Source organism: Spodoptera frugiperda, chromosome 23, assembly GCF_023101765.2.
Source record: "Spodoptera frugiperda isolate SF20-4 chromosome 23, AGI-APGP_CSIRO_Sfru_2.0, whole genome shotgun sequence".
NCBI classification, from domain to species: Eukaryota; Metazoa; Arthropoda; class Insecta; order Lepidoptera; family Noctuidae; genus Spodoptera; species Spodoptera frugiperda.
The window spans coordinates 187,860-198,496 of record NC_064234.1 but is presented as its reverse complement, the minus strand read 5'-3'; the positions used below and the strand labels follow the sequence as shown (position 1 = coordinate 198,496).

The window sequence follows — 10,637 nt, the reverse complement described above, 5'->3', positions numbered from 1 at the left end:
GTAACTCATAACCGGACCTTTAAGCTTTTATTTATAACATAATATTATATGTACACGTATAAAAATAGCCGGACCGAAACTAGTAATAATTCTTAAATTCTATTAATAAACTAACACCAAACTACACGTGGAGTGTTCTTAATAAAATGAGGCCCGAAGGCGTAGCTACAGTCCCTGGCCACATTATTACACTACGCACTCTCGTTTTTTATATCAATGTACAATACATTTAAGATAGTTAAAATTACTGTTTGTTTATATTTATTCAGTACTTTTTAATTTTAAAAATATGAGTGTTTTTTTTTTGGGTAACTTATTGGTGATGTTTGGTTTTGAATTTATTTTTCAAACTAGCTTCCGCCCGCGACTCTGTCCGCGGGGATGTCGGTCTTCGCGTGGATGTTTTATTTCTCAATTTTGAGTAACTCTGACAATGACATCTTATAAATATCTATTATATTATAGACCTAAATACGGCGAGGCCCTTAATAATTAAGGAGATTCCTCTATTGAGCTATTTCTGTTGAGCTCGCTCGTTCTGTAGTATAAAACTGAAAATTAAGATTTTTTTTTACGTATCTTTCCAGGATAAAAAGTATCATATTTTATGCCCAGGATAATAAGTTATAATTATACCAAGTTTCATCGAAATCGAACCGTTAGTTTTCACGTGACGCCTGAACATACAGACAGACAAAAAAAAAAAAATCACATATTTGGGTTTGGTATCGATCCAGTAACACCCGCTGCTATTTATTTTTTCAATATTTTCAATGTACAGAATTGACCCTTCTACAGATTTATTATATGTCGAATATCGAATTACATTTTTAATTAATTCTTATATCCAAACGAGCAGCGAGGAGGAAAATCGAAGACCTAAATAGTTTGTTGATCGAAGAACTAAAGAGATAAAAGCTGAAGTTTGTTTGAACGCAGTATTCTCTGGATAAGAATTGATTAACACCGTAATTCCATATATGAAAAATAAATGTAAATTTGAAAAAAAAAATATTAATAAAAAACATCCAATACTCATATAAGTAAGTACTAACTTACCTACTGAATAAGCATGAATTTTAATAGATAGATACATATTAAATAAATTGAGGGTGCGTCTAATATTGCCGGGACTGTACACAAGTGCTGTTTCGCCATCATGTCTCAGAAATTAGAATTTCACAATGTTGTGTTGTGAACGTATACAGGTGTATACGTCCCTGTATTTCAACAACATTATTGCACGTTTAATCAAACAAAGGGTCCGATGTACTAATATCCTATTTGTCCTGATAAATAGTAAACAATAATGCTGAAGATAAAAAACTATAATCTAATATAGAATTACAGTAACAATATGTAAGATTCAGTACTCTTAGTACGGTACGAGTTTGCTTTACATTGAACGAAAACGAAACGAGTGCGCGTTCGGCGCGCTGATTGGTTGGCTCAATCGTACCGGCCAATCAGAGCGCCGAACACGCCATCGTTTCGATTTCCTTAAGCGTAAAGTAAACTCGTACTAAGGATACAGGTCATGTCTTTGTATTTCGTAGCACATTTTAAAAGATATTCGCAGATTCCACTAAACAACTCTATGACAAGCACAAAACAGTGTGATAAAAAATAGAAAAAGATAAACTTTATTTTGACTTTGAAAGCATACTAGCTACTATTTCGCGGCTTCGCCCGCTGTTCAAGCTATTTTGATCGTAACGTGACATTTTGACTATAAGCCTTCCTAGATAACTGGATTATCGAACACAAAAATAATGATTTAATTTGAACCAGTAGTTCTGAATCATAACTCGTTCAAACAGACAAACAAACTCTACAGCTTTATATATTAGTATATAAGTATTAGTATATAAATAAATTATACGGACAGAATGTCGTACAGCCAAGTCGACAACCATTACTAAACAGTCGTCAGCGCAACAACTAGTCATTTTGCATTTATTGTGTAGACAACATAGTTATCGTCAGTAATACAAAATGGAGAAACAAAAGGATTTGCCATTCCCTTACGAGTTTAGGGAGCTTAATCCCGAAGAAGATAAATTGGTTAAAGCCAATTTAGGCGGTAAGTATTTCATTATTTAATTTTATTATTAAGGCTCTAAGCGTAATTTGTATGTGAAATTATAATTTTTTTTTTGTAAACGCATCATTTACAAAAAAAATATTATAATTTCACATTATAAAAGTATACTTTCAGATAGGTATTCACATTCACAAAACAAGTAGAGAAAAAATTAAATTTATCGTTTAACGTTTTTTATTTAGTGCCCCTTCTATAAACATAGTAATAGGTATGAAAATTAGAATTCTAATTAGTGCGTCAGTAAGGTATTAAAAAATATTAGACACGGTTTTTTTATTTTGTGTTGTTTAGGAGTGGGACCAAAGGCGTTAAATTAATACGTCGAAAGTATTTGTTTCCCTAAGGAAATAAAAAATACGAATCGAATGTTTTAAAATAATCTACAAGATGGACATTCAAATAAAAATTAGTCATTTACCCTATTGCTATGTTTTGTTATACGACACACTAAGCTATTAATTTTCAAGATTTTATGCAGGAAATCAGAAATTTTATAATAGTGACTTTTTAAATAGTTTTCATCTACATATAATAAAATTGTAGGAAAGTCAAAACTGTACACTGAATATTTTGTTTAATGTAAACTTGGGGCGTGATCTCCTAACGATATCGAGGCCAATTAGTTCAATTAAGAGCTGAAAATCTTTATATTTCTTACGCATTTAGTAACAGCATTTATTTTTAATAACGCATATTTAATAATGAAACCTATCCAAGTCACTATTCCATTCGGACGAAATAGCGAACACAGCTTGTTCATTGTCACAGAAAGCGTATAAAACAAAGATTCACAGCTCTGCCCCCGTAGGTGATAACGTACATAGTATGTACCCTATATGTTACCCGATCTGTTAGTTAATATTCATGCTAAAAAAGTAAATCCATCCAGTACTACTAGACGAGTTTGGCCCGGACATAGGTACGTACAGAATAACAGACAAACAAACTAATATCTATGTTTTTGGCTTCGATATCGATTGGAGATCACGCCGCCAAGTATTCTTTAAAAAAATCTATGTACAATTTTAACTTGCCAACGACTTTATTATACGTATTCGTATATTATTTTCTTTTTCACTGGTAATGATAATGGCATTTATGCAAGAGAGGAATGTCCGTACAATACCTAATTATAAAAAAATCGTATTATGTTTGTATAAGGACATTGGCAAAATTACAGTAGCGCAGCGTGTCTTAGCGGGGCCCTGTACGTTTTTTAATTATTTTTTGGGCCCTATCGATTTTTGTGCGATTCAAAGATTGGTAAGACTTCCCGTCTTTTTTTTTTGAGGTGCGAAAATTGATGCTATAACAGCGAGTCCATATTTAGGGTCCTTATGATGACTACGGCCCTTTTCCTAAAGTGGCTTCCAACTAACGCATGCTTTACCACGCCTAGTTGTATCGTATATTATGTTTAACATAATAAAGTTAACAATATATAAATAGAGCAGTAAAAAAATGTTGTACACACGCTAATCACTGGAACTAATTGTCGGATTGTAATTAAACTCTTTGTTATATAGCTCTTAATCTTGGGCGAGAGACGTCTCTCGCCGTCTATAGATACGTATCTATAGGGTATAATTAGTTTTAGAAACTGTAACAAAAAATGTCTATAGTCCTTATTATATTATTTACGCAGCCGAAGTTGCGGGCATAAACTAGTTTGTAATTCACACAAATTCTGTTTGCACACTTGCATTTTAATCTTCGGGAGAATTAGAATGAAATATTTTTGTTGTATTTATTTGGACAATATCCAAAAGGAGATTGACGGGACAAACTTGACATCTATGACAAGGATTGGCAGCAAAAAACTTTAAACAGAGAGGAGTACAAGGACTGTAGTGAGGCCTTCGCCCTGCAGAGGGACGATCATGGCTGAAAAATAATAAATCTAGCTTTAGCAACATACAAGGTGTAATTTATTTTGGAAATATGTCCATGTCAATATTGTACACGGACGAAGATGCGAGCAGGATAGCAAAATGAAATAAATTAAAAAAATGTTAATAAAACATGGTCATTATACTTAAATCTAATTTATTTTCGAGACAAATGAGATGACGAGAAAGATATTCTCGAACGCCTTAACAATAAAATTACTAGTTCTACACAAAAAATAAATACCTACATTTTAAGAAAAATATGCGTATTACGTACCATTGACGTAATATAGTATTTTTTATTATGATTTAAAAAATAATATATTCATAACATGTTTTATATTATTATTTATTACAAATTGTGTAGTTTGGGTCTTAGCTTTGAGATAGATGCGCTTTTTTATGACGGTGGGAGACCTTCAAAAGTCGCCTAGCTTTTTGGGGAGAAAGAGTAGGGAGTGTGGGATTTTTGCCTCACTAAAGCCACCCAGGTGGCCGCCTTCAGCACCGGCGGCACCAAGTCCTCTTATTAGACCTGCTCCAGAGTGAATAGTGCAATGCCTATTATGACTACTTATGACACATCCCTAGGGAGAAGTGTATCCCAGTGCAAGTTACACGGTAGCACGTAACCACTATGCTACCTAGAATCCCCACTCTTTGCACCCGTGGCCCCAAAGGTCCGCCTGCAGTTGATGCAGGAGATAGATGCACTAGCGGCGTGAGGGTGCGCCCTTTTCGTCCTTTCTTTCACCGTTTGTCAGTTGTGTTTAAATAATCTTAGAAAGTACTTACATACTTATATCACATCTCGCCGTCGTCGGTAGGTTTTGAACCCGTATCCTCATGTATGCGAAGCTAGCGTCTTAAACCACCGAGTCACTATGCCATTGTTAAGTTGTAAACTACCTAATATTTTTTTCATAACTCTGCAGCGTTCCCCACAACCTACGTGAAACTGGGGCCTAAAGGCTACATGGTGTACAGACCCTACCTGAAAGATGCAGCGAATATCTACAACATGCCTCTAAGACCTACAGACGTGTTCGTCGCCAGTTATCAACGGTCAGGTGAGTTCAAGGGACTAATAAAGAAAAGGATTATACCTACTACATTAGGTATTTTTGAAATGATGAAACCAAAAAAAAATTAAAAATTTATTTTATTCCTGTATAGTTTATAGATAGACACTTAATAGGAACCAAAGCACAGACTGACCAAGTCTCGGATAAGCCGGAGGAAATTAAGTAGAGCCAAAAGGAAAGGAGAAGTTAAAACTTCCCTTTGCTTATACTAGTGCTTTACTAGCGCCACCGCCACGCCATTTTTAGCTAAGCACTGGCCTTTTACACCGTTTTGACGAATTTTTTTTTTTTATACTTATTTTCTTTGTTTTAAATAAAAACTTCAGTTTACATTTTTATAATGACCCTGTACCCCACGACCCCACACTAGGTTTCTCTGTGTCGTAAGGCCCAGGCTCTCAGTCAGCAAAAGAAAATCAAGATGAAAATTAATTGTAATTTTCTGTAATGGTGCATTGAAACTGTTCTTCTCTCTTTCTTTCTTGTTTTAAAAATAAGTATCTACCTATACCTATTAGATTCTCTAGCAACACAATAATTTTACAACGCAAATTCGTAATGGTACCTACTCGTTACGTAGCCATGCTTAGATTTTTTACTTTTTTTATTTTATTTCCGAGTTGCAATTTATTATCGTCATTCGTCATCATCATTACAATTAGACAAATTATCTACTTTATAAGTAAAATCTCAAAAAACGATAATTTCTTAAAAATATTGAATGTATCTAACAATTTTTCAGGAACGACAATGACTCAAGAACTAGTTTGGCTAATTGAAAACGACTTGAACTTCGAAGCTGCAAAAACATACATGTCCCTCCGCTACATTTATCTTGAGTAAATAACTATCAATAATACTGAACTTTTTGCAATTACATTTGTGAGTTTGTGTGTATGTGTCTGTTACTCAATCACGTCAAAATGGCTGAAGGGATCGGGATGAAATTTGGAACAGCGGTAGATTATGGTCTGGAATAACACATAGGACACTTTTAACCCACGGAATTGATTGGATTGAAACGGCAAAGCCACTGGCAGGATCTAGTAGAGAATATTTTCATTTTGTTTTATTTTATTTTATTTGGTCTGCAAATGCGCTCGCCAGTTTTTAGTGCTTTTTCAAAAAACCATCTTGATTTGCATTTTGTTATGTAGCCACTTTTTTAATGCATGCATAAAAATATTATGATTCAAAAATGCCAAGCGGACTGATAAACATATAATTTGCATTGTTTAACTAGATACACAAATATATTTGAAGATTTTATGCTCAACACACTATTCTTCGTCAACTTGAGTTGCCCCTCAATATTTCTATTTTCTTAATCTTAAACTATTACAGCGGCTTCATGATCTACGACCCGGAGAAGCAAGAAGAATATAACGACATATTACCGAATCCAGAAAACCTTGATATGGAAAGGTATTTAGGGTTGCTAGAATACTTTAGTCGTCCAGGGAGCTCATTGCTCGCTGCAGTGCCACCAACAGAGAAAAGATTTGTGAAGACCCACTTGCCTTTGTCCTTGATGCCTCCCAATATGTTGGATACTGTGAAGATGGTGTACCTGGCTCGAGACCCTAGAGACGTGGCGGTGTCCAGCTTCCACCACGCCCGGTTATTGTATCTGCTGAATAAGCAGAGCAACTTCAAAGATTTCTGGGAAATGTTTCACCGTGGCCTATGTAAGTAGAGTCAGCACCAGTCAGCTACCTTATTTATTTATGAAACAAACTGGTAATCGAGCAAATGATGGTAAGCAATCGCCGCCGCCCTTGAAACACCAGGGGCGTTACAAGTGCGTTGCCGGCCTTTTGGGGGTTAGGAATTTAAGGGTTGTTGGGAAATCGAGGATTTGGAAGATTAGGAAATTGAAACTTCACTCACACAACGCAAGCGTTGTTTCACGTCAGTTTTCTGTGAGGCCGTCCGTCGAGCCAGCCCATTCATGCCGAAGCAAGGCTCTCCCACACTTAAAAAACTGAAACGATACACCCTGTTACAGGTTTATAAGGGTTATTTTTCTTTTCAGACACGCTGACACCATATTTCGAGCACGTCAAGGAAGCTTGGGCGAAGAGACATGATCCGAACATGTTGTTTTTGTTTTACGAAGACTACTTAAAGGTAGGTACTTTCGATAGATAAGCTCAGGGTACGATGGTGCTGACGGTTGACTAATAGGCTACTATGAGTTAAAACGCCCTAAAATAAAATAGAATAAAAAAATTAGGTCCTGAATTCATCAGGCATTTCTAAAAAACTATATAGACTTCAATAAAGACTATGTTTTAAAAACCGACGTCAACCTTCTTTATATGAAAGTATAATTTAGATACGACAATCTAATATTTTCCCTGTTTATGGAGGATGGTCAAATTAGTCAATGAACATCGGCACCGCAACAACTGCTGAACATCATGTTCAGCAGTGGACCGCTAGTAGTAAAGTAGTCAAGGTAATCAAGCTTATGGATTGCATATTTAATAGAGACCAGGCTTTCTGATAAACTTGAGCCTTTGAAGCTGCAATCTTTGAATCTCTGTTATGATGATTAGGCTCGTAGTCCAATAGTGGACTTATATAGGCTTGTATGATATGAATAATACTTAAATGATGTTACGAGTCCCACCCATTAATAAACATAGAAAAAATATATTTTTAGGACTTACCAGGCTGCATTGCACGTATCGCTGACTTCTTGGGCAAGAAGTTGAGTGAGGAACAAATTCAGCGCCTCTGCGAACACCTGAATTTCGAAAAGTTCAAAAACAATGGCGCTGTCAATATGGAGGACTACAGGGAAATTGGTATACTCGCAGATGGCGAGCATTTCATTAGAAAAGGTAAGATTATTATTACGTTTTACGTATTATAATATATAGTATAGTATTAGAAATTATCTATTTACTTACTAAAAATAAATGTTTAATACATATTAATTCCCGTATTAATCCCGACAATTTAAATTCATTCATTAATGGCTAAACATACACAAATATTTAATTATAATTTATTTCAATAAATGATGATTATTATAAAAACAAGAAACATGGAAACACAAAATTATTCATAAATTTGTTAGTAGCACTGAACTTAAATACTTTAAATTCAAATTAAGTTTTTGATTATTTATAAAAAAAAATAGATATTTTAGTTGTATGTATGTAAATTTTCATACTGCATAGGTATCGAATACTTGATATCGAATCGTAGGAAAGAGTGTCGTGGTTTTATTTGATTTTATTTTATAAATATTTCAGGTAAAGCAGGATGCTGGCGTGACTACTTCGACGAGGAGATGACTAAACAAGCTGAGAAATGGATCAAAGACAACCTGAAGGATACTGATCTGCGCTACCCAAATATGGAATTATAATAAATTTTATTATACTAGCTGACCCGGCAAACTTCGTACTGCCTCCAACATTTTTTCTCGCCGTTTAAATCTTTCTTGAACTTGCACAAATAATTCAAAACCAACATCTGCCAAATCGGTCCAGCAGTTCTCGAGTTTTAGCGAGACAAACGAACAGCAATTATTATTATTATTATTTTATATTAAATCAAGCACTGCCTTCTATAATGTACCTAAAGGTCTATCGGATTTAGGAGTTTTATTTAGAATTAATCAAAAAAACAATATGTTCACAATTTTTTTCTTTGCTACGTAGAAGTCGTTAATTCCGTTGCCTAAAGTAATTTTCTTAGCACTAAAGTTGTCTATTGCCACTTGCTAGTGTGTGTTTGTTATTGATACCTATTGGAGATATAATCTAATATTTTTTTAATTTGTTTTTATTTTGACTTTACTAGTAGATTTGGAATTTACTTTATATTAATTGTTTCAGAGAATAAATTAATTGACTAGGTAACTTGTAACCTTATTTATACATTATGTACCTACTTGTAAGGAAATAAACTCACGTATTTTATGTACGGTGCCTATTTATTTATTTTACACACAAATATAACTACAGAAACTGACAAGAAAAGATACAGTGAGTAGTCCTATATCATAATCTTCACGTCCTTGGGACATTGTTGCGACCACTCCTCGTTGTTGCAATAACTCTGAACTTTTTCAAAATATCTAACTTAGAAAAAGTTCAGAGCAAATAATAAAGCAATCATTTTTTTATATTTTTCAAAGAAGCTATCATTTGACTTAACTACCTGCTTAATATAATATAGTCACGTAAGTAGAATGTAGTCAGTTAATTATAATTTATATCTTATTGGCGACAATAATCTTTAACTTTCATTATTTTTCTTGATAGTCATTATATAGAAGCAAAGAATCACTGTTATGAAAACAGTTGCTAGTGTATTTTCTACATGTACCTACATTGCACAAATAGGTACGTACAATTGTATACATTTTACAAACAATAGTGGTCCATATAAATATAATTTCTGGATCGATTTTGATTACGGTGGCCAGTCTGTCTAACTAGATTGGGCTAGTCTACAGGTGATAAATAATTATAGTATACCTACAAGTGTGTGCGTAAACACAGCAGGGCACTCTCTGTTCCCTCACTCCGACAAGACCGACATGCTTTCTGAAGCACGGGAGTGAAACACCGTCAAACTGATTCCGGGCTAATAATAGTCATTGTACCTGCTCAGAAAATGCCATAATTAGGTACTTTTTGGCCAGCTCGGGAAACAAACCCGCGACACGTTGCATAGCACCCAGTCATCCAACCACTGCGCCAATCGTGTAGTTCATACAATTTTGGGAAACTTTTTGTTGAGGGGGAAAATTATCCAATGTCAGTCAGGAGTTTCAAACTCTTACTGACTAAAAACCACCCCATTTCTCGTTTCCCGTTTTCCACTCCTGCTGTGAGCCGGAGCCCAAGTAACCGGTTACCTAGTCCGCAGCTCCGGAACACTTACTATATCTACTACTACTATACTAACTTATCAATCGGGTAGATACTTTTACTTTCAATTCGTCATCCACTGACCCACCTGACCTTCATACCTAAATACGTAAATACAACTCATAATTGTGATAAATAAAGATAACAGTGCCTTCTCACGCTTGTTTATTCAGGTAAGATAACCAACTGATTTCAGTACTAACGTCAGTAAAAGAATGAAGGGATTACTCGAGACACGTTTGATTAATTTTAAAGATAAACATAACAATATTCACTGCAGTGTAAAAAGTCCCGTATTAAAATTAACCATGTCACCGTGAACTTCAGATAGATAAGTAGGTAAGTAGATAGGTATCTATAGTACCTAAAGATACCTCTATCGGGATGTCGTGCTTACATAATCAATAAAATACCTATATATTACAATTTATAAATAACTACAGTAAATGCTTGCGATGAAAGTATTCTATCACCCAAAACAGCTCATACTCAGTCTGTATACTAAATTCCTTAAAAATCTGTGGTCTGGTGTCACACATAACTTTCAAACAAACGCAATCGTGAAAATTAAGTTATAAAAGAAAAATCCAGGTACATATAAATAAACAGACGTAGATAAATCAAGAAAAAACGGTCGAAGACAGGAAGGGTAATAAATAATTTG

The 10,637-nt window shown here is 34.6% G+C and overlaps 1 protein-coding gene across 1 annotated transcript; it reads left to right on the top strand.

Moving 5' to 3' along the window:
- The first annotated feature begins 1,897 nt into the window (after positions 1–1,897).
- LOC118266603 (luciferin sulfotransferase-like) lies at positions 1,898–9,020 on the top strand. Its single transcript, XM_050703235.1, has 7 exons — positions 1,898–2,083; positions 4,929–5,063; positions 5,821–5,917; positions 6,423–6,766; positions 7,114–7,208; positions 7,747–7,927; positions 8,345–9,020. The coding sequence occupies exons 1-7, from the start codon at positions 1,996–1,998 to the stop codon at positions 8,458–8,460; spliced, it is 1,056 nt and encodes a 351-aa protein (XP_050559192.1). The 5' UTR covers positions 1,898–1,995; the 3' UTR covers positions 8,461–9,020.
- The last annotated feature ends 1,617 nt before the right edge of the window (positions 9,021–10,637 follow it).

Coding starts and splice junctions, on each gene's coding strand:
- LOC118266603 (XM_050703235.1), top strand. CDS start 1,996: ATGGAGAAACAAAAGGATTTGCCATTCCCTTACGAGTTTAGGGAGCTT. Junction 2,084..4,928: donor GGTTAAAGCCAATTTAGGCG/GTAAGTATTTCA, acceptor ATAACTCTGCAG/CGTTCCCCACAACCTACGTG. Junction 7,209..7,746: donor TTTACGAAGACTACTTAAAG/GTAGGTACTTTC, acceptor ATATATTTTTAG/GACTTACCAGGCTGCATTGC.